The sequence below is a fragment of the Maniola jurtina genome, chromosome Z, assembly GCF_905333055.1.
Source record: "Maniola jurtina chromosome Z, ilManJurt1.1, whole genome shotgun sequence".
Lineage (NCBI taxonomy): Eukaryota > Metazoa > Arthropoda > Insecta > Lepidoptera > Nymphalidae > Maniola > Maniola jurtina.
In genome coordinates this window covers 1,876,397-1,903,403 of record NC_060058.1, presented here as the reverse complement: position 1 = coordinate 1,903,403, position 27,007 = coordinate 1,876,397, and the positions used below count along the sequence as shown (strand labels likewise).

Sequence of the window (27,007 nt, the reverse complement as noted above, 5' to 3'; positions counted from 1 at the left end):
CCTAAGCGTAAGAACTAGTCGTAAGCCATAAGTAAATTCATCTCAGGTATCAATTGTTAATTTGTTGGGATTGGTTTTTAACCCCCGACCCAAAAAGAGGGGTGTTATAAGTTTGACGTGTGTATCTGGTATCTGTCTGTGGCATCGTAGCTCCTAAACTAATGAACTGATTTTAATTTAGTTTTTTTTTGTTTGAAAGGTGACTTGATCGGGAGTGTTCTTAGCTATAATCCAAGAAAATCGGTTCAGCCGTTTGAAAGTTATCAGCTCTTTTCAAGTTACTGTAACCTTCACTTGTCTGGGGTGTTATAAAACTTTAATTTACATAAACATATTGGTTCCCATTTGATAAAATTCTCTTGATTTTTTTTTACTGTCTATGACAAGAGGTCTTCTTACATCACACTTCACACTAATATTATAAAGGTGAAAGTTTGTATGTGTGTATGTGTGTGTGTGTGTGTGTGTGTGTGTGTGTGTATGTTTGTTACTCCTTCACGCAAAAAGTACTGGACGGATTTGGCTGAAATTCGGAATGGAGATAGATAATATCCTGGATTAGCACATAGGCTACTTTTTATCCCGGAAAACCAAAGAGTTCCCACGGGATTTCGAAAAACCTAAATCCACGCGGACGAAGTCGCGGGCGTCAGCTAGTTTTTTAATAAATATGAATAAGTAATGGTTTATTCGCTGGAATGTGGATACATGGACGTCTTACATCAATTGAGTCACCTTACACATTCTACCAGGTCCTGGTGTGCAAATTGATAAGTGATTATCAATAAATATGGTTCATCACATGACGAAATTAAAAATTTAAACATTACTCAATCAGATAAAATAAAATAAGAAATTTTGCAATCGTTAATAAACTTTATATTCAAGTGTTAAAGTTTATAATAAACTGAAATTGTTGTTGATATTATAAATCTTTTTTCTTTCGTAACAAGAAACATAGATGTGTATACGTGTGCAAACCTGATCACTTGAGCGATGACATTTTGTTCGTGACCCATCATCTTAGTAATTAAAGACCAACGGTTTAAGGCCGATTCAGACCAATTGCGTACACGTGACACGTGCGTTACGCAAATGTCTACGCTTTACGCAAGCGGTGTGCCATGTTTCATACAGTTCCATACATCACAACGCAATGATACGCGCTACGTCTACGATTACGCAGCCTATGTGAGCTATTAGATGTATTAATATGACGTATCTTGTTACAGGCTCGGAAAAAGGTCGCGGCACACTGGACGTCTTGCTATGCACCACCTACTGCCGCTCGCAGCTGTACCTCTCTCGACAGCTCTCACAGCTGCACCCGGAACTCACAATGCCAATGTTTTCTGGTAAGTCACTCTTGCGGTAATCCCGGAGAGTTCTAGCACGCCGAAGTTTGGCTAACTTGGTCACGTGACCCGAGAAATATACCTACGGTGGCGCGCCTCTTCGACAGCTATTCTTTCTCATAAATAAATAAATAAAATAAATAAATAAAGGTTTATTTAGCTCAATTACAGAATCACACACAAAAAAAAAACAAGAATAAAAATAAAGATACAATTAAACTTCAATATTAATTAAACTTAAAACTAGAAATACTATTATACTATTGTTGTGTCTGTGAGCTAAAAGCTTTTGAGAACATAAGAGACTAAGCCGGTGACCGCGACTTCGTTCGCGTGGACTACTCAAATTTCAAACCCCTATTTTACTCCCTTAGGGGTTGAATTTTCAAAAGTCCTTTCGTAGTCCACGTCATAATAGCTATCTGCATGCCAAATTTCAGCCCGATCGGTCTAGTAGTTTGAGCTGTGCGTTGACAGATCAGTCACTCACTCAGTCAGTCAGATTTTCCTTTAATATATTTAGAATAGAGCCGAATTTGGAGAGTGTGCTAATGAATAACTCAATCTTGTTCCTCCTTCATCGTTTTACTACAGAACAGCGAGAAACCGTTAGATCCCGAGCACGGATCTCTAACTTTTCGGAGTTATAGTAACTTTGACGGCGAAGGAAAACATCGTGAGGAAACTTGCATGCCTGAGGGTTGTCCAGAGTGTTGTCAAAGGTGTGAGAAGTCTGCCATCCGCTCTTGGCCAGCGCGGTGGGCTATGGCCAAAGCGTTCGCATACTGAAAGAAAACCCGTGCACTGTATTCAGATGGGTTGATCATGATGAGTAGTACGTAGTAGCCTAGTAGGTATAACTCGTCACAAAGAACTATAAAATGCTCGAAGTAGGGCATCAGTTGTAAAGAACGTCTTCCAAGTTTTCTGATCCTTTTGTACGTGAAGCCTCTAAGCCGCTTTGCTGTGCTCACTGTTAGATACTAGATGCAACGGGACCCAGATGAATGCGTCATATTACATTGTTCGGTGTGATACGGTACTAAGCGATCCTTTATTAATTTAATAGACGTTCACGTATAAAATATTATAATAATTGGTGATAGAAAAAAATTCGCGGGCATCTATTTACCCCAAAATTTCAGTATTTTTTATGATTAGTTTTGTGTTTAGTAATTTTAGCAAAAAAACTTGCTGTTTTCAGAGGCACTCATAAGATTGTTTGACGAATAAAGCGTACTAACTTTTTTATTTAACGCGATGGAATTAAAATATTGATCAAATCGTGGAACTTCGCGCCCGAACACAGCCTCCTTCTCTAAAAACGCAAGTCCGCCCACATGTGGAGTACTGCACTCATCTTCAGGCCGGAGCACCCCAGTACCAATTCCTTCTATTTCATCGGATCCAAAGGTGGACTTGCTCGACTTAAGAACGGTCCCAAACTTACCGGCTCGTTGGAGGGCTTAAAGCATCGCAGACACATAAGCTCTCCTTGCATATTTTTATTGTGTCTCTCCTTGTATCTGTGTGTTTGTGTATCTATCTGTCTGTGGCATCGTAGCTCCTAAACGAATGAACCGATTGTAATTTAGTTTTTTTTTGTTTGTAAGGTGGCTTGATCGACGAGAGTGTTCTTAGCTATAATCCAAGAAAATAGGTTCAGCCATTTGAAAGTTATAACCTCTTTTCTAGTTTTCTTATTAGACCGGTTATTACTATCCGACCAATACAAATTAGTGTCCAGCCAAATTCTAATAAAAATGTGTCGGGGGTTTTTAAAATTTTAATTTAATTTTACCCTGTATCGCCCTTGCAATGCGGAGTGCTCTGTAGAGTTCTTTGACCTCATTCCACCCTCCTTTTTCTAAAACCGAACCGCACGCCACCGCAAGCAAATTCACCCTCACCACGTGGGTGCCTGATGCACTTCGACCGCCCGTTGTACCAAATCCTTTTTTCCACGCACACGCTAACTGTAGAATCAACTTCCTTCGGCGGTGTTCCCATTAGATTACAACATGGGTTATTCAAGGGGCAGACCAAGAAATTCCTAAAACGCATTGGCAGTTCCTCTGGTACTACAAATGTTCATGGGCAGCGATAATCACTTAACACCAAGTGACCCGCCTACTCGTTTGGTCGCTATTTTTATTCAACAAAAAATCTAATATTTCAAAACTAATAAATCAGTGAAAAAATCATCATCGAAAGACCTTTCTTCATTAACACTGTAGCTATGTGATCAGGGGGCACGGCAGTGCCCTCGCCAAGACGAGCTATAACTTTCGCATCCGATCTAAACACGTAGGTATTGAATGTGAGTTGTGTTGTCGCAGAGATCACGGCGCGCTTCCAAACGGCACGCACAGAGGTGCGGCAGCTGCTGCTGCAGTACTTGCTGCCGTGGCTTGTCAACATCGAGCTGGTGGACCCCAATGTGCCGCCGGCAAACCCTCTCTCCTACATACAGGTGGGTAAAGCTCGACTGTGCAACCTTGCAGCATGGATAGCTCAACGCATCATCATTAGCCAGTTTGATTGAGTTTAGGCTAACGCTGGTTTATAAATAAAAAAACCACCGGTTAGGTGCAAACACGTATATCCTTTAATTAGCAACAAGAAAAATCACCTGTAAAAAAATCACTGAGGAAAAATTATAATTTTACCAAATAAAAGTTTAGTGTTTTAAAGTTACAGGCATAACGCATAACTGAGTAGGTGATGACATAACGCGAGACCTCAGTGATACTTGTGCAAACTGTCACTCTCCCGCACCGCTCCACTACCGCAGGAGCCTACTCAGTGCCAATCATGCTCATCGGTATGTATTGTTGCAGTACTACGCAGCAGAAGCGGGGCGCGCCGGACGACGTGAGGGCCTGGGCTCGGTGGAAGCCACGGAAATGGTGCTCAATAACCTTTTCTACATCACCGTCAAGGTAAGCTATACAAAACCACTCTAGGGGTTAGGACTGACAAGACTGCGTAGAGGCGGAATGCACACATTTCGTACTGGTTTAGTGCTCAGAACGCGTCTTGGTTTTTTTAGGGTTCCGTGATTCTTTTCCATGCTACTTTGATTTAAAAGTATTTTGGTTCCTTCGGCAAAGCCGGTCAGTTTATACCCGTTTACCTTTGCTCGATTTCTGCCAATCGAAAGTATGGTCAAACTAAATCGGGTTAATGTGTGTAAGCAATAGACGATTAATGTATTTTTTGTCGATCTGATCAATAGTGTAGTTGCCTATACATTAGCTCGATTTTTAACCTTAATTCTTATCAATCATTAACATGTGACATATGTGGTCGGTACGCTTGAACTTAGCTGTTATGTATGTAGAAACATATCATGAGGCATTCCGAACCAGCGGTAGATGCATTTGACGATTCAAAAGTAAATGTAAAAGTTTGAATAAAATATTTCTATTACGCCGCGAATAAGCAGCGTATTTACGTGGCTTCATGAGTGAGTACTCAACTATTTAGTATCGATAAAGGTCCGAAATACGTATTGGCAGAGAGAAGGGGTGTCGCCGGGCACACCCGTGTTTGCACGATCGCTCAGCCCTACGCAAACTGGGCCTGCACTTGCCTTAATAGTTTGCTAACGAGACTCAGTACCTAAAATTCCAAATGGGGTAAATCTAGAAGAATTGGATAACCTCCTTGGCACAGTGATGAGCGTTGTGGGCTTATGAGTGGGAAGTTCCGGGTCAAACTTGGAATTTTCTCTGGTCCGGTCTGGGGGGAGACTTCTGCCGTGGCTAGTTACCATTCTAATGGCACAATCGTGCTGCTAAGCGATTTAGCGTTCTGGCACTATGCCGTGTAAAAACCAACGGGGTATAGGTTTAATAAAAGCTGCCATACCCTTTTCAGGTTAGCCCGCTTCCATCTTAGACAACAGGTGAGATTGCAGTTAAGGACAAACCTGTATCTGCATTTTTAAAAAAATCGCCAGCTGATTGCCGCTCTAATCACCACAAGATAGTAAATCTCAGCGGAATGTTCCCCTCGGATTGGCTGCGATTATTTATTCAATAAGATTAACAATTAAAATCACAAGATATATATGCAAAGCTACGACATCTAAGAAAGTGATGAAAGGACAAACATAGACACACCCACAACACTTATGTAACGTTCCTAAGGTTGACTGATTGATACATAGTGCTATTCTTGCTTTAGGGCTTAAAAAAATATTATTATTATAACTTTTTGGTTATATCCAACAGTTAAAACCAATCCCAGCAAAACAATTGATACCTGAAAAATGAATTTAACGAACGAATTGCTGAATCAGTTTTAGGCCAATATTTTACGAGTCAAGGCAGAGATATGCTCTATCTATGAATAAGATATGTATCTCTGTTTCACAATGCAGAAGTTTCATGACGATTACATCATATTTATCACAGTGGAATTAAAAATATAGAACAAAACTAATAAATTAGTTATTTCTTTTTTTTTTGTAATCCATTAATAAATTATTGAGAAATTAATTATTTAAGTTAAAATATTTTGACGCACAACGATTGCAATCTCTGGCTAGAGTGTGATCTCGATCAATTCTTCTTGCAAGCGGTTTCGACCTTACAAGCGTTCTTGTAAGCATGTTTTGTTCTTACCATACGAACACACACGAATAATCCCGACCACTCGCGCCCACTCTGCATGCTCCCATAGTACTTGGAAAGTCGGGATTGCTTGAGCGTATTTGTACATACTCGCACGAGTCAAAGTCGTACTGTTATAACCTTAGCCAAGGCTGACCTGCTATTTCCAAATTGACGCCAATAATAAATCATCAATCAGCAGTATGGGGCCTATAAAAACGATACATTTAGACAAAAATCAACCAATTCTCAATTCTTTAGTCCTATCTGCTCCAACTGGACTGGACTGGACTCAGAGAAAGACTGGAGAAGAGACTCCCGCTCAATAAACCCTTCACTAGGGTTTCGCGCGCAGTATAATCCCAGTACTCAAGTGACTGTGTGAACAAGATATTAAATAAACGGGGTGTTTATCGAACTTCGTGTTTATTTCTCCAACACCGAGACACGCCGACTTAACAGTACGAATAAAACTTGTATCAGTCTTAAATGGTTTCAATTTTTCCAGGGAAATCAAACATCAATTAGGTCTAAATGAAACGTGAAAATCTCTCCAGTATTTCATCTACTTTCAAGAATTCAATCATTTTTCCTTCATAAAATTCCTTCTTTCTTCCTTTCATATAAGCCGGATAGAATACATCTATTAGATAGCAGCTTAAATTTTTAATAGCAGGCTGCCTATCATACTTTATTACACACTAGCAGTTGCCCACAACATCGTCCGCGTATAACTTCTAATTTTTCACGTGATTAAGAAATTTTCCCACTTACAGACCTCACTTAGTCTCACCATTACCACCACTCTCAGAGTTATTTATTACCAAATGATATGATGATGTGATAGAATCCTCATACAATGTCCTAACCCTCATTTTACCCTATTAGGGGTGGAATTTAGTCAAACCCTTGCTTAGTAGATAGCTACGCCCTTTTTCCTTATTTATCATTGTTCCGGAGATTATTGCTACACCCAAACTTACAAACTTTACCTCGTTATGATAAAGATTCGTTTCTTCATTCATTTATGAGAACGCGAGTACTTACTAGGAATAAAGAAGGGATCAAAGAGATATTATGATGCTACTGCAAGCAATTTTGACCGGCTTGATCGAGCTTTTACTTATTTACTATCAGCCTTTGCACTCAGAGCTCAATCCGAACCAATGATAGATGCATTTGACGATTCAAAAGTAGGTACATATATTGAGTAAAAAAATAGGATTTTCGAGTAGTTTGATCATACGTGTCGATGGTCGAAAATCGAGCAAATGTGTAGGAATGTAAGTCTATAGTGTAGTTATATTTAATACAATTATTAATATATTTAGTGAAATAATTAATATACTTAATTTAATATAATATATTTATGTGTAAGTCTATATATAGTATAGTTTTTCACGTAATACAAAATGTTGTCAACAGTTCTCGGACAAGCACCCAAAGGAAATTGAGGAGCTATGGTCGACGCTGTGCGCCTGCTGGCCCAACAACCTCAAAGTTATCATCCGCTACCTTATCATCGTCTCTGGAATGGCGCCCAATGAACTGCTGCCATACGTGAGTCACCTCTATTATATACCTCACTAGCTGACGCCCGCGATTTCGTCCGCATGGATTTAGGTTTTTCGAAATCCCGTGGGAACTCTTTGGTTTTCCGGGATAAAAAGTAGCCTATGTGCTAATCCAGAATATTATCTATCTCCATTCCGAATTTCAGCCAAATCCGTCCAGTAGTTTTTGCGTGAAGGAGTAACAAACACACACACACACACACACACACACACACACACACACACACACACACACACACACACACACGCACACGCACGCACACGCACACACACACACACACACACACACACACACACACAAACTTTCGCCTTTATAGTATTAGTGTGAAAGTGTGATGTGATACGTGGTCTATTTTACATCAAGCGCGTTCTAAAGAGACCTACAATCCGACTTCTAGATAGCAATCTTGCGCTGTGTGAATATAGTAGACGCACTTTTTTAGGGCTCCGTACCTCAAAAGGCAATATTCCGTTTTTGATCCCAACATTTTTGACAGTCACCGGTGCCGGGACAAGGTGTTGATTGAAAATTACACAGTGAACATTCAATTTTCACTGTCTGTTATATTCTAGTTTATTGAATATGGAAAATTTACCTAGACTTCTGAGAAATGAAGTTTGAATTTAATTACAGAAAAATCAAAAGAGCTTAAGTTCGCATTAGACATTGTAAAACAATTCCATGACTTGATAACTTGCCACTAAAAATTGAACCCTATTTCATATAATAAAAGAGTGCTTTTTACTGTTTGTAACTTTGATTGGATTTTTTATTATTGACAGTGTTATTAGTTGTATTGGAGATAAATCTTTTCATCACGCAGCTTCGTCTTGTACTGTCATCGACATGCTGTTATATTTCATAGCTATAAGTATTACTTGCTGTGCGTATGATATACGCATTAATACACATATATCTATAATCTTAGATATTACAACTAATTTTAAAATCCAAAAAAAAAAGTAATTTATTTCCTTGTTTTAACTTTTCACTTCTGTTGGCAGTCCCCAATCCAATCCAATCCAATCCATCAGCCTGTATGCGTCCACTGCTGAATATAGGTCTTTTTAGAGCGCACCACCGAATACAGTCCTCCGCCTTCCTCATCCACCCGCTCCCCGCTACGTTCTTCAGATCATTGGCCAAGCGGGCTGTAGCTCGTTTTACACTACGCTTACCGGTACGTGGTCTCCACTCCCGAACACCTCTGTCCCATTGACCGTTGGTTCTGGGACAGGCATGACCTGCCCATTGCCACTTAAGCTTGCTCATCCTTTGAGCTATGTCAGTCGCTTTTATTCTTCTACGTATTTCCTGGCAGTCTCCACTGACTGCCATTTTTTAACCCCCTGTGGCACCGTAGCGCCTAAACTAATGAACCGATTTTAATTTAGTTTTTTTTTGGTTGAAAGGTGGCTTGATCGAGAGTGTTCTTAGCTATAATCCAAGAAAATCGGTTCAGCCGTTTAAAAGTTATCAGCTCTTTTCTAGTTACTGTAACCTTCACTTGTCGGGGGTGTTATAAATTTTTAATTTACACTTGTTTAAATTCCTTTTTGTATGTGCCAGGCAAAACGCGTGGTACTCTACCTCGCGCGGTCCAGACCCGAGCGTCTTCTCGACGAGATGATGACGGAGCTGCAGACGGTGGAGACGTTGAACTGCCTCATCGAGCGGACTGAGACCCCGCCGTTCTATCGGCTGACCTCCATGCGTAAGGCCACATCTGGCCACAGTGACGGGCCGGGTACTGGATCCCAGGTATCAAAAATTACTAACGTATTAAAAACACGTATTACTACTACCGCATTTTTTTGTGCTCTGCCTAGGTTCTTTTTTTTACTGTATAGGTTTGCGCTTGACTAAGGTGGAGCGCGCCTGCCCTGAATAGTTCTGGAATAGTTAGTCGTATCCAAAAAGCACAGTGTTGACAGATACGCATCAGATATTAAGTGATTACCGCCGCTCACAAACATCTGTAGTACTAGAGGAACCGGCAATGCGTTGCAAATTACTGTAGTGGTTCAATGGTTGGTCCAAAACTTTCAACTATGGGCTATTGTTTTGGTCTCTATTATAAAATATAACAACATGATGGCTCCGACTTCTTCCACGTGGATTTAGGTTGTAAGTATAAATTGCTACGGCTATACTCAGGTATATTAAGTCGACGTAAGCCCGACTAGTTTTGAACCTAACCATTTTACAGATTTAGGTTTTTTTAAATGCAAGCTGGTACGCAAAGAAGCAAGGATTTAGCCGTAGCCTCCCACTAAACAAAATGACTGAAAAACTGAATATGTTTGTATAACTTTTCTAAAGAGTGATTAACAAGCTGGATTGACCTCAGGATGCGACCGGACGAACTGGGGAGCTGGCGCCAGTGGAGAAAGGCACCATCCACACAAAACGACATAGCGGAGAAGACCCAGCGAAGGCGTCGTGAGTATTTGTGCAAATTTAACTGACATCCGCAAAAAATCCTCAATTCTGCGCATATTTTTGAAGAATAGAGCGGAATCAAATCTGAATGGTTGGCGGTTCAAACCCAACTAGATAGATTATTGTCGTACCTACTCCTATTACAAGTCTTACGCTTCGTTGGAGAGGAAAAGGGAATATGTAATGAATCCCACCACTACCACCATGTCACGAAACGAGGCTGGTTGACCCACAACTAACTTTATTTTATGAATAACTTCTTGTAAAATATAATTACACTACAGAATATTCGTCTAGTTTTGTTGAACAAATTATTATCTGAACTAATTGGATAAGCAATGCTCACTAATGAGTACTGCTTATCCAATATTTTAAAATAAAAGGAGTGTACTGCATGTTTCCACATGAAACGCTTATTGCAGTTGTATGTTGAACTTGATCTTTAAAACAAGTCGGCTTAGGTCGATTTTGCTTTAAAGTTAAAGTTTTTGAATGGTCGAATTCTGTTGTGAGCTCACAAAATGAAGGTTTAAAGTGTGTTGTCGTGGTTGCAGCAGCGCTAAGACAGACATTCCGTCGCGCGCGCAAGACAAGCGGGCATCTGCGCCGCCGTGCCCGACCCCACCCGCTGAAGACGAGCCTCTACCGCCCTCTGACGGTGATGCGACACCTGTGAGTATGCCTCCAGCCTTAGTACCAAGAGCCTGTGTAATTGTGGTTGACTCCAATGGGGATCCTCACTACCAATTTATCCCGACAGGTGGCGCATAAGCGAACCTGCCATAGAGATACGGGCCTATATATCATCTGTGGAACCGCTTAGCTGTCAAACACCATAACTAAAAAAAAAAATTATACTGTCACGTTAACATAAGAAACCTGAAACCTCTTTAGTAAGAAGCTATGAAGATTACAGCTTGCATTGGCCGGATCTCTTGTGGCGCCATCCCCATTAAACACAGTTGCATATTAAGTTACATTTGGCATTTATTTTATTTGACGTGAAGTTTTTAAACGCAAGAACAACACAGCCTCGATCTCGCTTATAATTCGTGCGTACAAAATATGGCGCACAGGAAACAACTAATAGCGGGTAGACGCGTGCTATGATTGGCTGAGATATTTTCGCGCCATTCAAAAATAAGTTTTCTGCGCAGGTACATCAGCGTAACCTAAGAAAGTGGTAGTACTGTAATTTTTTGTATCCTGTTGGTTCCAGACGGGTATGTGCAGTGAGTCAGTCGGTGGCACTGCGCCTGGTACACCACAAGAGGCACGCGTGGACGTGCCGCAGCCGCGACCTCTACCCATGCCGGAGTACGGCGGTTTCTTCGCACTGCTCACTGAATACTTGCCCGACACCAGCCAGCCTGTATCCGGTTTCCATAGGTAAGTAAGAGTCACTTTCACTACGTCTAGGTAGAGAGGTGTAACAGGTTTTATTTAGATCAATGGAAAAGAAACACGAAAAAAAACAAGATTTTAAGCCTCAATAGCTCGTCGGTTTTAGAAGTGGACTGAAATTCGAAAGGTCAGCGGTTCAAACCCCAACCGTTGCACTATTGTCGTACCCACTTCTCATACCAATTCGCTTGGTGGCACGGCTTTGCTTGTAGTGTGGTAACTAGCCACGGCCAAACCCTCTCACTAGACAAAAAAGTCTGATGGGAGGCTCTAGTGAATGGCATCAAAAAAGTCAACGGATGCTTCAAAACTGTGTGGTGCTAGAAGTGTTAGAACTTAAGCGACGTCAATTTACTTCGATTGTGATAGCTATAGACATATGTGACATTATTATGTGATTGCGAATATCAGATTGCAAATTACAGTGCGTGAGTGACCGCAGCTAATTGTACCTACTAATTAGCACCAATTTGCTACTAAACTTACCACTTCACAGAATGTGAATCGGGGTTAATATGAGGGAGTCTGTTTATCCCACCAGGTGCAACGTGGCCGTGATGCTGCTGTGTGATGTGGTACTGGATGGGGTGGAGCTGGACTGGTCTATCCATGTGCCGCTCATGCTGCATATCGTGTTTCTGGGGATGGACCACACCAGGTAACGAATGCTCCCGCTAAAATCCCCACCTCCCATGATCCCACCAACCTCTCGGTTTATGGGTAATCGTGGAAGAGCATCCCTTCTTGACTCCCTACAAATTGTTTATCTCTGTCCTTGTCCCTTGAGTCTTCTTCCGGCCTGGACAGTAATGTACTATTTGACGTAGAAAACATCGCTATGACATTGGGGGTTGAAGAATAACTGTTGAGGGCACATTTCTTATGCGTTTCTCCATACAAATGTATTAGACCTATCATTCGATTCTTTATTGTTCTAGGTCTGTAACTACGCTATATATAGATTTATCTGTCCATTATCTATGCCCAAAAACAATTGATATAGTAAAATTATGTTATTTTAAAAATTATGACCCTTGAAACATCTCTATTTTAAACTAAATTTTAAGGAAACTTCGTGCGTCAATAAACCATGTAAGAAACTTCGAAATTACAAAGCTATTGACTTCATAGCAACTGTTGTTCACAAATCACGCATCTCGCTCGCTCTTGAGCATGTTGCGCTCGTAAATGTTGATGGCAAAAGCATGTTCTCACGCTCGATGTGGAGCGACCATAGAGCGCACTATTAATTAGTATACTTGCGCTAACTTCCGGTATGGTCGTCAGATGGATCGTACACCAGCACTGCCGGCAACTACTGCTGAACCTGCTGGTGGCGGTGGCGGCGCACCACGACCACCTCACCGTGGCGCGCGCTTTGCTGGCAGCGCGCGGTGCCCAACTCGGCCTGGGTCTGCCGCCGCCGCCGCTGCCGCTTGTGCCGCACAACTTCACAGGTAAGACAGGTCACATGATGCGTTTCCGATACGTTGCAGTGCCGCACCACTGTGAATTTCCGTATTAGATTCTACAGGAGATGTCGTTCCGTCAGCGAGTAAGGCGTTTCACCCCACCACTTTTCCCCGCCTAGTCTCTCTGGTCTCAAGGCCCATGCGCATGCGGTGCGGCGCGGTCCGACGTTGTAACGCATCGTCTGACATGGTACGAATGTAACTATTTTAAATTTAAACATAATAGGTAAACTGATGGCCTTCACCCGAATATTGCATAAAAAAATATAAAAAGCTTTATTTGGAGAGGGGGGGGGGCTCCCGTACGAAATACGGGACTTTAAAGTGGAGATTAAATTTGACGCTATATTAAAAACTGAAACTTGTATATAATTTCAGTTCTTTCCTGTACTTGAACATCAAATAGTAAAATCAGATAAATGTTATAAAGATACGAAATTATTTCATTTTTAATGGGCATCATTATTTTTAACATCACTTCGTAATAAATAATAGTGAAGCGAACTTCTTTCGGTATTGCTCTCGGCATTTTTACAGGCGAACGTTTTCGACGAACCATTTCCAATAACTTTTTAGTTCTTTTTGCGTCCAATGTCATTATGAGGTACCGCGAAGTCTTAATTTGGAGCGAACCACTAGTTACAAGCTTCCCTATTTATTCTGACCTCCTCAAATGTACTGCTAGTGCTAAGTGTTGTTGCAAGTTTCAAATTTTAGGTAAATCTTGGGTTTATTTTACTTCTAATTTTTTTTTGTTTTAGAACCAGACGCAATATTCGACAACTTCGCTCAATGCGGCCACTCTCCGCGTTCACACGTACGCTCGCTCTCGTCCGATCCGCAAGTCACTCCTGAAGGTAAGTGTTTATCAATTCTCTGATTCGTTTACCAATAGATGCTGCTCAAAGTTTTTTTCCAATTCAATATTTAGTCCGCTCTCTGCTTTCAACTGCCCTCAACTGCTGTCTGAAGAACTGTCAAAAAAGGCACCCCGGAACATGCCAAGAGCTACGTACGGGCGGAAATGTTAGAGCGCCACTAAAAAGTGGCCAACACATGCATAAGAGATTGAAATGGAAGACGTGTTTGCGCTTGGTATTTGAAGAAAAATAAGAACTTTTGATATTTCGATTTAATCAAAACTAATTAGCGATTACAATATGCGATTTCGAAAAACCACGATGTTATTCTATATAAAACGAAAAGCGAATGTCGAATGTCCATTTGAAATGACGTTTTGAAAAAGTCGACGACACAGCTACGTGGACCAATCAGGTTGGCCCACGCCCGCGGTCAGCGTTCCGATCTACGCCGCAACAGACGTTATATTATAATATTATAGAGTTTCCTATTATTTCATACTTTAGTTACCATAAGCCTCTCGTGTTATTTGTTGAAATTAAAAACTTGGAGTCTGTATAACATGTAATGTTTAATTAAATGTAGAAGGAAATGCAAAAAAAATCACTACCCATATTATAAATGCGAAAGTGTGTTTGTTTATTAGTTTATTAGTTTGTTCATCAATCACGTCGCAACGGAGCAACGGATTGACGTCATTTTTACATGAGTTAAAGGCCTGTAGAGTGACATGCTACTTTTCATCCCGGAAAATCAATCAATTCCCACAAGATTTTCAAACCCTAAATCCACGCGCACGAAATCATAGGCATCAGCTAATATTATCCATACTTCCATCCATACTAATATTATAAATGCGAAAGTGTGTCTGTCTGTACTTAACCGATTTGTATGAAATTTGGTACCGAGGTAGCTTGCGTCCCTGTAATTGACATTTATCCCGGAAAATCAAACAATTCCCACGGAATCTTTAAAAACCTAAATCCACGCGGACGAAGTCGCGTGCATCCTCTAGTAATAAATAAACCCTATATTTATCCTTCTCCTGATACTTTGCATTCGTCTCGAAGTTTAGTTTTCTGAAGGTTTCACTGTGCGTGTGAACTGCACACATGTTTCTTTTAAGTTTCCCAAGCCCTTTGATGTTCGCTAAGCTTGGATTTCCAATACATGTCGTTTCCCGCACAGGCTCCGCGGACAACTACCCGTCACTGCCGGTGATAGTGACGGGCGACGCGCTCGCGGACGCGGAGGCGGAAGCGGAGCAAGTAGCGGCCGAGCTGCCCGTGGCTGATGCCATTAAGTCGCTTGTGCACTTCCTTGCCAGCCGCCCCACGCACTTGCCGCTATGGCAGTACGAGGACATAACGGCCAAAGGTAACTTGATCTTGGATACCAGACAAGTATTGGTGCGGGCGTATACAATCCATAAACCGAGATGTCTTTTCATAACGGAAAAATACTATGGAAAGCCCCTGACTTTCAAATAAATTGAAGATAAATAAATCGTCCATAACACTTTTCGAGCGTTTCTGATGAACGTCTTTAGGAATTGGTAGTCTACTTGTCTTTATGGTAATTCAGTTGACTCAAGTTAATTTTCTTCACAGTATGGACCCTGCGCAGTTGCCAGCAAATGGCGACCCTCCTTCGCCATACGCTGCGGATATTCCGCGAATCATTACCACACGCTCTCATCTCCGAGCGATGGGCGCAGACTGCCCTACAACTGGGCCTGTCTTGTCCGTCTAGGCACTACGCGGGCAGGTCGCTGCAGGTAAGGAAAAGGAAGATACGCACATGAACGCACGTAAATACGCACATTCACATACACAGAATCCTTTCTTTCTTCTCTGGTTTCCGTACTTCAACGTTTCCGTCTGTTGTGCGTGCATTACCCCTCCCCGCCGAAGTCACTCCAGTCATCCAAGCTCGCTCCAGAAGCCGAGTAGACCGCCCAGGTTGCCGAGGGCTTCATGTGGTGAGGTTGGGGATTACATACACACACATACACAGATGCACACATCTTGAAATCAGCGCCCTGTTTTGTGTCCTGAGCGCATAGAATGCAGGGCCTTACTCTGAGTGGTATATGCTAGATAGTGTATAGATTGATATATGCCGAATAGGTAGATATTTCTAATATCAAATCTTAGACCATTACTTATTCTTGATCTAGGTGTTCCGTTTTATCGGCGTGGCTATGACGGGTCGGATGGTGTCGGACATTCTGTCCCGTTTGGTGGAGACGGTGGCCGAGCAGGGCGAGGACATGCAAGGCTACGTTACAGAACTACTCCTGACCCTCGAGGCGGCGGTGGACTCGCTCGAGTCCAACTTCCGCCCGCTCGACTATATGCGGGACATATTCAAGTCTACGCCCAACTTGAATAACAAAGATGGCGGACCACAGCCGAACGGCAACGCGTACGCCGCTGGTGAGCATTGTTATACCTTTTTTTTTAATAAAGAAGTAATTAAAAAAATATTCGTCAACTCGAAAGCGTGAGAAACATTATAACAGTAATAACTAAATAAAACGTAAAAGCTTAGAGCAAATGAGTTCTCGCGCGTTGTATTATGACATAAACTAGCCGCACATACGGCCGATCGCAAAGCTATACATATCACTACTGGTCCGACGTCGCTTTCGAGTTTTGTTGTTCACAAAATTGAAAATATGTCATTTTTTGACTCTAGTATAATGCGTACATTTTGAGAACTCACTCGCTATATATATTCTGTGTCAACTGTCATGTCCTTTAGTCTTTTTAATATAGAATTATTTTCACAGGTGTGTGCATTGCAGGCAAGCGTTCGCCGGGCGTGTGCGTCGGCTGCGTCAGTAACCACACGCGCAGCACGAGCTACTCAGTGTCTTATTGCATGCGCAAGAGCAACCCGCCTGCCGAAAAACAACCTCATGGTGAGCTGTCAACACACACATACACACACAAGCGCGCGTGCGCGCATACGTGTACACACACGCACATTCATACGCACATGCACGCACACACACACACGCACACCCATGTCAAAGGTCTTAATATTATTATCTCATTAATAATTACACAGAATTTTAATTCCACAGAAGCTCGGCCGCGCCCCTGTGAAGCTGCGAAGGGTGTGTGCTCCAACTTATGCCGATCGAGGTCGGCTCAGTCTCTCAAGCTGTTGGGTGATTCAGCTACGCAGGTATTTACCTTACTACTATTTATTTTTCATTTGAAATTTCATTATTTATATGAAGGACTAGCTGTGACCAGCCTCGGCTTCATTCGGGTAGATGTTGAATGACAGTCAGTTGATTTCCCCTTTTGTAAATATAGATTTATATGCGCTTCTTAACAAATTGTAATGGACGTATTTTGGCATTTTGTAGCAAACGTCCGAGAACCACCACGCAATATTTCAGGTGCGATCACAAATCAGTAGTGCACGATGTTCATTGCTCGTGAATTTCGTAGAAAATCACATTATTTCACATGCCATTACGTTCATGTGCACCTATTTTTATGTACTTCACTGCTATCATAGACAACAAATTTGAGTACTTGGGAATCGCATGCGGTGCGACGCTCTTGCGCCGCGACATCACACCTCAGTTATTGTTGAAGGGCCATCATAATAGTTTTCACATGTGTCATGTTCAACCCTAATGCAATGTATTAAGGTTGAATATGACAGACGATTCTGAATGGTCCCATCAAGAAGCCTCTATCTTGACTATGAATCCCAATGTTAAACGTAGCCACTACGACATATCCGACAACGCTTACTGGCATAACATAGAATCGTTTTACCAGTGTGTTTAGTATGAGCGTTTATATCTCACCAACGTTGTCATGACATAATCACAAATGTAAATGAATCCAACGTGGGTACAGGATGACAAACTGACGATCCTGGCGACGCTGTTCTGGGTGGGCGCGTCTCTGCTGGAGTCAGACTATGAACACGAGTTCCTGCTGGGCGTGCGCTTGCTATCGCGTGTGATGGCTCGCTTGCCGCTGGACCGCCCGGACGCTCGCGAGCGCCTCGACCGAACCCAAGCCCACGGGACTCACGGACCCTCCTCTCTGCATTCCCTCTTGCTGAAGGTTCGTATGACTTAGTGATACCACAGGATTCTTAGCGACAGCGGTGCGCTAACTGAGCGGTGCCACTGCGTTATCCCACCTATAACTCACAGTTCAACGCCAAACGATGCGTTGCGCCGTCCACGCTTAGACTTGGGACCAGGTAGACGACATGGGGTGTTGATGCGGTACAATGCCATATACTCTGTTGGAGCGGTAATACAGTGCTCTTGTGGCACCTAATAGGCGAATTTATTGCGTTGCGGTACCGCAACGCATCGGAAACGCATCAAATGACCTCAGACCATGCCGACCACACGAAGCGGTGTGTGGCGCCGCATGTAAGTTTCCAGAAAGTTTGTGATCAAATAAAAAGCTTTTTTGGATACGAATCTCGTGTTACATCCTTTTCTGCCTAAGCCATTTTGAATGTGTAAGAATTTTACCAACAGGGTTGCACTCACCCGAACACGTACGAGCCGGTGGTGAGCGTGCTGGTGGACATGATCCCACTGCTGGAGCTGCCGGTGATCGATCCCACGCAGTCACTAGCCTTCCCTATGACCGTGGTGGCGCTCTTGCCTTACATGCTACTACACTACGAAGATGCCAATGAGTTGTGCGTGCGCGCCGCGTGCCACATCGCGCAGGTAATTCGTCCTTTATTGACGATACTGAAAAACACGTATTTCTGAACACACAACACAACGGGGAAAACAGTTTTTGGAACTAAGCATTGGTAAATACCAATGCTTAGTTCCAAAAACTGTTTTCCCCGTGTTACATACAAAGTGTAAGTAGAGCGAGCAAAAACGAAGACAGGTGATAGTACTGATGATCACAATATATTGCTAATAAAACATTTGACTGACGAGAGGTCAATGAATATTGCCTAGTTAGGTGCGTCAATGTCCCTGTTACGACGTGGCAGCTTTGTACGCTATATTGCGAGTTTCAAAAATACTAAATCACTACGGTTGAAATCTATACTTTAAGGCTGAGATCAATAGAGCGCACTTTGACTTTTCTTAGACTTAAGTTTCAGTTAAAACGAGACAGGTTTATTCCAGCGGTATAACGCTGTCTCGTTTTAACAGTGACTTAAGTGTGAGCCAAGTCAAAGTGCGCTCTATAGATCTCAGCCTGAAACTCCAGGCAAATGGTTATTGGTATTGGATTGTGTTTATGAAGTAGAATAAAAAGGCTAAGTTTTTGCTAGCGTTTTAATTACACCCTGTATAGCAAGCAGACGTGACGTCATAATTTTTCTTACCAGTTCACATCAGAGAAAAGCAAAAAGTTGGAGAATCTGGGCACGGTGATGACGCTGTACTCGCGCCGGACCTTTAGCAAGGAGAGCTTCCAATGGACCAAGTGTGTGGTCAAGTACCTCTGGGACACCTACTCGCATCTCTCGCTGCAGATGTTGGCCTTCCTCGTTGAGGTGTTGGAGAAGGTAACTATCTCTTCTTCTTTTATATTGTTTTGTAGCTTTTCGTTGTGCCGAACCAGCGCAATGCACCTCGCCAGTGTCAAAAATCTAGGAAACTATTTCTCCAAGTGACTCGGTTCACGGACTGTTGGCAGACTGACTTGCCTGTTTATAAGTGACTTTGTTTGCATTTTGTTTTTAAAATCCTAATCATTAAACATACTACTGACGGAATTTGCGGAATGGGAATTTCATATTTTAACAATGAGAACTTCTTCGAGAAGAATCAATCCATATTCGGGCCGATAATAATTTTTTTAAAGCAAATGTAGCTCGCAAATTGCAATTATGCGGTCGGTTGTGATTATTGTAGTGCGTGCAGGTGCGGTGAATATGCTGCTATGGCTAATATCTATGAAGATTTTCTGCTTTCGAAGTTCGGTTGCCCGGTTATTGTTGTGTCAGATAACGGTTCACTTTTAGTAATTTAACATAACTTGCAAATTGCAACTATACGACAGTTAGTGATTGTTATTATGTGCGCAGGGTGCAGTGAACCTACAACTGCCCGTGCTGTCGATCCTGCATTGCATGTTGTACTACGTGGAGCTGAACGCGCCCGCCGCACAACCCGTCAACGCAGACCTGCTGCGGGCTGTCGCCAAATTCATTGACGTAAGACTAACAGGCTTAGTAAAACGCGTTTCAATAAACTAGCACTCCTATTCACTACTATGGGGTTTCACAGTATGCTATAACGCACAGTGCGGTTTTCACCAGATTATATAATATTAACGTGACATTAGTATCTGTAGTTACATACTAAAACACCCGTATTCACAATCACTACTTATCATTATACAATCACGTCTTATACCTCAAAGAAGTGATTTTTTCCAAACTATCACTCCTTCGTCGCATTATGTACCCGAAGTAGGTGAGCAGGCGTTGGTAACATATGGAGGAAAGTCGCATTTTTACTCCTAGCTGTGTCAGGATAGATCCGGATGTGCGCTTGGATGACCGAGAAATCCTCAACATACGTCTCCAGCATCACACTTCAACGCGAATATCCTTTGTATTTCTCTCGCCTTGATGGTCCATGTGCGAATTTCACACAATTGCAAGACTAGCCTCCGATCGAAGCTGATGGAAGCAATTAATCCGCTCGAGGTTGCAAGAGCACCAGGACCGCGATCTTCAGAAATAAAGGAACCACTAGAGATAGAGAGACTAAAGGTTAAAGAAGTAATTATTTTTTGTTTTGGTACAGCAAGACGGGAATAACTACCGGGAGGCGATGAAGATTCTCAAACTCGTCGTGACGCGGTGCTCCACTCTGGTGGTTCCCCCGCACTGGGACCACACGTCTTCGCTCCTCGATACCGACTTGCATGGGAAGAAGGTAGTATATTCTATACGGCTTACATTTCATTATTCTAGCTGACGCTCAAGACTTCTTCCGCGTGGATTTAGTTCTGAAATCAAGTGGGAACTCTTTTATATTCCGGGAAAAAAAATTGTCCAGTCTCCAGTTCTTTAATTTAATCGTGACGCAAGGACAAAACAACAAACAGACGTATTTTTATACCCTGTCCGTGGAAAGAATCAAGAACCAACATGTTCTAAAAAACATTCCAAATTCAATTGGAAAATGTTCCGTTTGTGATTGGTTGGTGACTCAAAATGGTTAACGCCCACTGATAGTTTTGTCTCTATCATTTTTATGGAAATCCGTAACAGAGACAGCGCTATACTAACTTTTTTACGTGGATAGGGTATGATATGGGTAGAGGTATACAGGTATTGATGATTGAAAGTGAAGCTCATAAACATATCTGGTCGCAGGAACTGCCCGGCCGCACGATGGATTTCACGTTCGACCTGTCCCAGACGCCCGTAATCGGGCGGAAGTACCTGCCCAAGAGCGGCAGTCAACCTGCCACGGGGCCCAGCTCACTCTCGAACGCTTCCAGCGCGACCCCGGACAAAGGTAACCAAATCATAAAGTTTATGCTCAACAGTTCCTCATACCTTATCCTTATCGTTTAGGAGTGTAGTACCCCTTTTTTCTGTTTACGGAGGTGAAATCTTCTAAAGACACCCAACGTCTTGGGGAAAATCGGGTTTTGTAGGATGTTTAGCTACTAAACCCCTTCGGTGGCCACCTTCAGTGCATATTGGGAGGTTCCGAGATCTATTATGAACACAACGGTGCTCTCTTGCGCGACGCCCATTTTGCTCGTCGCAGCAAAGATAGCCGCCCTGCCTCACACCTCGCTATAATGTAAGGCAGTCTTTACTACAGCAAGCTGCCAGGGTTGAAAGTTTGGTGCGGGATAAATTATTTCTTAGTAAAACTTAAATAGAGGCTGGTCCAGAATTCGTAAAATCCACATCTGCTAGTTTTAAGTTTGCTAAACATTTTAAATCATCGATGTAATCAAAAAAGTACGGCAAATTACGTCAAATGCTTAAGACGTCGCATCTATGTATTTCATACAAACTCGTTTATTAAGCGAGCGTTTTGACATTTGATAAAAATTTGCTGATTTGGCTAGAAGGCACCATCCCTATTTGAATGAGTTCAAAAACCAAATGTAGAAAAATTTCACGTATGAATTCTTTTACGATGCGATGCGCAGTGAGATGGCAGCCATGATATTATTTTAATCGTTCCTCAAGCGACAAGTTCGTAACCTCTCACTAAAACTTTTAATCACCGCCTTGGGACAAGAACATAATCATGCAACCCGATATTGTCATCCTTACCCCGCTAAGTTTAAAACAAACTAATTCTTATAATATAATACTTATATTCTTCCCCCTTGTGATTTTGACACCCACTCTATAGTATCGAGTTTTTCGTATTTTATTTTTACAACTTTTTTATGCTCGTTTCGTGGTGGAGTTTTCGGTGTAGAAGGGATTTTTTTTTCTTTTTTGTTTACACACCGTTCCCTATCGCTGTTTCAGTCAAAGGGATCTTTAGAAAAATATATGTAGCGTAGTTGGTAAAAAATACTAGCTAAAAGTTACTTTAATCAAGCTTGATGCTTCCATCAAAGCTTCATTTTTGCGTTGCAGGATTGGGATTCGGTTTCGCTCTATTTACAATATGTCTATATTAATTATTATATAACATTTCATGTTTTCACTATTCAAAGTTATGATTTGCAGCTATCTGTAAAATACCAAAACAGTTTCTCATTAGATTAGTTTGGACTAAAACTTATTCATTTATTGCATGACTGTAGTTTAAAAAAGTTGTTACATAATATTATTAAATACTAGCTGATGCCCGCGACTTAGTTCCCGTGGATATAAGTTTTAAAAATCCCGTGGGAACTCATTGATTTTCCAGGATAAAAACTAGCCTATGTGTTAATCCAGGGTATAATCTATCTCCATTCCAAATTTCAACTAAATCCGTCCAGAAGTTTTTGCGTGAAAGCGTAACAAACATCGGTACACACATACAAACTTTCGCGTTTATGATATTAAGTAGGAAGTAGTAGTAAGTGGGTTGAGATGATGATCGAGTAAAAGTATTTGGCGCAGGGTCCTCGACGTCGGGCTCAGCGTCGACAGTGGTGGGCGCGGAGACGAGCGGCGCCAATGCGACGGCACCGCACAGCGCCGCGTCGCCGCGACGTTCGCTGTCGCTGTCGCCCGCCGACGCGCTCGCTGCCGGCTGGAAACGACCCTGGATGTCACAGGTACCTGACACCTGGACTTGACTCGACGGACGGACACAATTGGGATGATGACTAGGACAAAAATAAATTATTTCTTACGAATTATTAAATAGAGGGTCTTCCAAAATTCGTAATATCCACCTCCGCTGTTAGTTTTGAATCTGTTAACCATTTTTAATTATCGATTTAACTAAAAAAAGTACGTTAAATTATGTCAAATATTCATGACGTCACATCTCTCACTAATCAAGCGTTTTGATGTTTGATTAATATAGTCACTAATTTGACCAATAGTCATCATCCCTATTCTCTGTCAGTAACGTATTTCCCATTGCTAAGAGTCGTAACCCTATTCAGAGTTCCATACTCGAAGAGTGCCTTCTAGAAGCCTCCGTTAGCCATCTGTCTGACCGTCAGTGTGGGCTGTATCGCGTGAACTTTTCACAGAATGTGTATTTCTATTGCCGCTTATAATAAAAAATTTTGAATGGCCGCCATGAAAATTTTGAAAAATTATAAAGTGTTATTTCCTGTACGATGGTACGGAACCCTTCGTGTGTGAGTTTCAACTCGCATTTGACTGGTTTCTCATTAATCATAACGCTGGAGTTTGCTTCGCTTCCCTAATTTTTTTAAATTCATTTCAAAATTGCGGAACCGTCAGGATTCGAACCAGCGTCTCTCTGGGTATCGCGCCCATAGCACTAGGCCATCTTGCTGCCAGTACTGAAATTTGAGATATGTATTATCATTCAGCACTTATGCAACTATTAATGCCATCTATAGTACGCGACAAATTGAGATGGCAATCGATGAATTAGGCGGGGCGTCCCAACGCCGATCACCATCTCAACCTGTCGCGTACTATACTTCAAACTTCTAGTTCCAGCAGCTCTTTGCTAATTTATTATTATTTTTCCACAGAGCCGAGTCCGCGAATGCCTTGTCAACCTCCTTACGACGTGTGGCCAACGCGTCGGCCTGCCCAAGAGTCCTTCCGTAAGCCACTTGTAAAATTTTACAAATTTTAATGAGCGTAAACTGTACAGAGCATGATGTGTCCTTAGTGCGTGTACGTCCGATGTACGTGTCACTGAACGGTAATATAGTGCATACATTTTGAGATCGCACTCCTCATGTTTGGGTATGACATTGACATGACAGTTGACACACAGAGCAAATTTGACGAGTGCGTTTTCACAATGTATGCATTATAAATCCTAATAAAATCTCAAAGGTGAATGAGGGGCAGACTGGAATGTACAGTCTATTGCACGGGGTAAAATGACCCTTGCCGTGTTAGTGTCAGAAAAATAACTTCCTAAGTAATGATTGGATTACATCGATCCTCCATACTTCAAAATAAAAACGATCTCTAAAATTTTGATGTTAGGACTTACTGATACACCATAAGAAAAGATCATATTATAGGGTCAAATCTCACCCGATGCCCTATTTTCGTTTCGGCTCCTAGGGCAAGCTTTTAATTGTAGAGGATAAGAAAATATTATTAGACATTATTACATGCCTAATATCATGTTTACACCAAAAAATGGTGGTTTTCAACTTTACTATAAAAAAATTGATAATACATGTTTCATAAGAAACTTGTTTTCGTTGACAGATAGCAGAGATAAGTAGGTATTTTTAACCGACTTCAAAAAAGGAGGTTCTCAATTCGTCGGAATCTTTTTTTTGTTACAAGTATTTTACAAGTTGTATACAATCACTTTCACAACTTATTTGCGGTGTTAACAACAAATGGGAACACTGCGTACAAGATGTACATACAATACATGTTTTATTTAAACCTTGGCTCAAACGCGATATAATTTTCCTTAAAACATTTAGTAGGAAAATAATAAAATTGATATTTCTATCCATCGCTGCGTATAGGACGATTTAATTACCACTTTATGTTCCAAGGTAACGCCGCAACATATATTAACATACATGCTTCCGCACACTCGCCACGCTATGTTGAAGGCTCAGACTAGACGTATGAAAACATTAATGTCACCGAGTGTTGCCCCAGAATGTAGCATTTTGGGTGTTCTAGTGTTACCATGGCTTAACGCTTCTCATCATATCTCATTTACACTGGATGTTGTGTTCACTTCTGAAAGATAGGACTGTCTTAAGTATGAATATTCCCAATTATGATGCGTTTCGACTGAAGTGGAGCGCACGGGGCACGTGTCGACCAATCAGGTCATTGTTAGATCACGTGATAACTTTGTCACGTGGCATTATAATTTTAGCAAATCATGACGTCTCAATAACTTAATTAGTTAAACACACGTCTCCGCTCCGCTATGCTTACAGGAAAGGCATCTTCTAATTTTCTTAGTCGTCTCCGATTACGATAAAACTGTGCCCTATAGGCTTAGTATAAGGTTTTACATCTCACCACAGATAGAATTCGACAATCGAAACACATAAGCGTTAAAGTAAAATAAACCTTAATTCCTTTTTTAAAGCTTAACTTTGTCCATACATCTACAACTGAATTTTATACTTTAAATAAAGAATTTTGGGTTCATTTTCTTATGACATTATTGTATTTCGACTTTAGAATCCTATCAACGTTAGTGAGATTTAAAATCTCATACTAAGCACACTTGGTGTAAGTTTTCATGTTAGAAAATCGCGGAAATGGCAAAGAACCATAAATCACGATATTTGCTGATCCACACTAATGACAGATTAACTTTAACGTTCAAGTCACAGAAAACTCTCTTTGACTTGAAAAGCTGCACTAGGGCCTCTGATCTTATGCCTGTAGCTTTAGTATAAGATTTTACATCTCATCGACGTTGATAGAATTCGATCGTCGAAACCTAAACGTAAAATGGACCTTAACTGTTTTGTTTTAAAGCTCATGTTCATATACATCTACAGTCAGCGCTCCAAGTGAAAACATAGTGAAATTAAAATCGTCCTTACTGAATTTTTGACTTTATTACAAGATTCTTCAGGTCCATTTTACTCTGACGTTATTGTGTATCGACGCTCTTATTCTATCAATGTTTGTGAGGTGTTCATCTGATACTAACTATACTGGTAGTTTTGTAAGTGTCACAGTATTCCAGGGTATGCGTGAATGGTATTTCATCTGTATTTGTGTATGTGTTGTCACATTTTGTGTTGCTATAGCCGCTTTCTTATTACAATATTTTGTATGATATATTATTAGCTAAAAAGACCTAGAAGGTTAAACGTGAGTAAAGATTCTTCCAGCTGTTGTTACTCCTGAATATGTTCTTCGTTAGCATGCGTTAATAACGTATGGTTTTCTATTTGCGTTCGCTCTGACTCAACTTAAAAAGGCGTTATGCGGACTATGTTCGATATGGATAGATTTCTTCCTAAATTTTAATAAATAAAAGTAATCGTATTTGTTTGTCTGTTTCATTAGGTTTCGTTTTTTAAGTGTGTAAAAGTTTTACAAAACAGATCAAGGTATAACAATCTGATTTTACTCTAGCCTTCAATACGTTTTAATAATTATTTCAAATTTGGTTTTTGCAATGTAGTAACTTTTTGTGGAACAACCTCTTTGCACGGCACAAGTACACACTGGCACAATTTGAATAAAGCCAGCAGCATATCTCTAATATAACTATATATAATGAAAGTTCACGCTTAATACACTCGACAACAAACAAAAACAGTTTGTTGCCACCTATTTTGATTGTATCTCACGTAAACACCACGTATTGATTGGTATCTAAACAATGAAAGGTCACACAACTATAGTCGTGTTAACAAGAGCTGGTACGTACAACACATTCACAAATTGTGCTTGTGTAGTTTCTATGAATAAGCACAAGAGTCATGAAAAGTCTAGCTGTCTCTTGCATACGGTCAATGAGCTTAACAGAGAAAGTTATTGTTAATTTTTTATACTATCATGAATTACAGCGTATTTTTTATTTTTAAACCCATCCATCAGTATACCGATAGTTATTGATATTGGAATAAAATGTTTTCAAAAAAATTTGATCTGACAAGACAATCTCGTGAAATGAAATCTTGTACCTTTAATGTTTTTTCCTATTTCATTCATC

At 41.2% G+C, this 27,007-nt stretch overlaps 1 protein-coding gene across 4 annotated transcripts in view; it reads left to right on the top strand.

The window, feature by feature from the left end:
* Window positions 1–27,007, top strand: part of LOC123880336 (protein furry) — a 114,891-nt gene that overhangs the window by 68,043 nt on the left and 19,841 nt on the right. For 2 of the 4 annotated variants that reach the window (XM_045928421.1, XM_045928420.1), the window contains 24 exons: window positions 1,233–1,355; window positions 3,695–3,828; window positions 4,196–4,297; window positions 7,400–7,534; window positions 9,119–9,310; window positions 9,900–9,991; window positions 10,546–10,663; window positions 11,211–11,380; window positions 11,937–12,053; window positions 12,683–12,852; window positions 13,629–13,724; window positions 14,917–15,105; window positions 15,339–15,505; window positions 15,908–16,166; window positions 16,538–16,654; window positions 16,820–16,923; window positions 17,616–17,828; window positions 18,260–18,457; window positions 19,084–19,263; window positions 19,786–19,914; window positions 20,513–20,644; window positions 21,088–21,232; window positions 22,801–22,958; window positions 23,862–23,936. In XM_045928421.1, coding sequence (XP_045784377.1) covers window positions 1,233–1,355; window positions 3,695–3,828; window positions 4,196–4,297; window positions 7,400–7,534; window positions 9,119–9,310; window positions 9,900–9,991; window positions 10,546–10,663; window positions 11,211–11,380; window positions 11,937–12,053; window positions 12,683–12,852; window positions 13,629–13,724; window positions 14,917–15,105; window positions 15,339–15,505; window positions 15,908–16,166; window positions 16,538–16,654; window positions 16,820–16,923; window positions 17,616–17,828; window positions 18,260–18,457; window positions 19,084–19,263; window positions 19,786–19,914; window positions 20,513–20,644; window positions 21,088–21,232; window positions 22,801–22,958; window positions 23,862–23,936 — 3,515 coding nt within the window. Of the gene's footprint in view, window positions 1–1,232; window positions 1,356–3,694; window positions 3,829–4,195; window positions 4,298–7,399; window positions 7,535–9,118; window positions 9,311–9,899; window positions 9,992–10,545; window positions 10,664–11,210; window positions 11,381–11,936; window positions 12,054–12,682; window positions 12,853–13,628; window positions 13,725–14,916; window positions 15,106–15,338; window positions 15,506–15,907; window positions 16,167–16,522; window positions 16,655–16,819; window positions 16,924–17,110; window positions 17,144–17,615; window positions 17,829–18,259; window positions 18,458–19,083; window positions 19,264–19,785; window positions 19,915–20,512; window positions 20,645–21,087; window positions 21,233–22,800; window positions 22,959–23,861; window positions 23,937–27,007 lie in introns of all 4 variants that reach the window. The other 2 variants (XM_045928417.1, XM_045928418.1) reach the window with 2 other exon arrangements.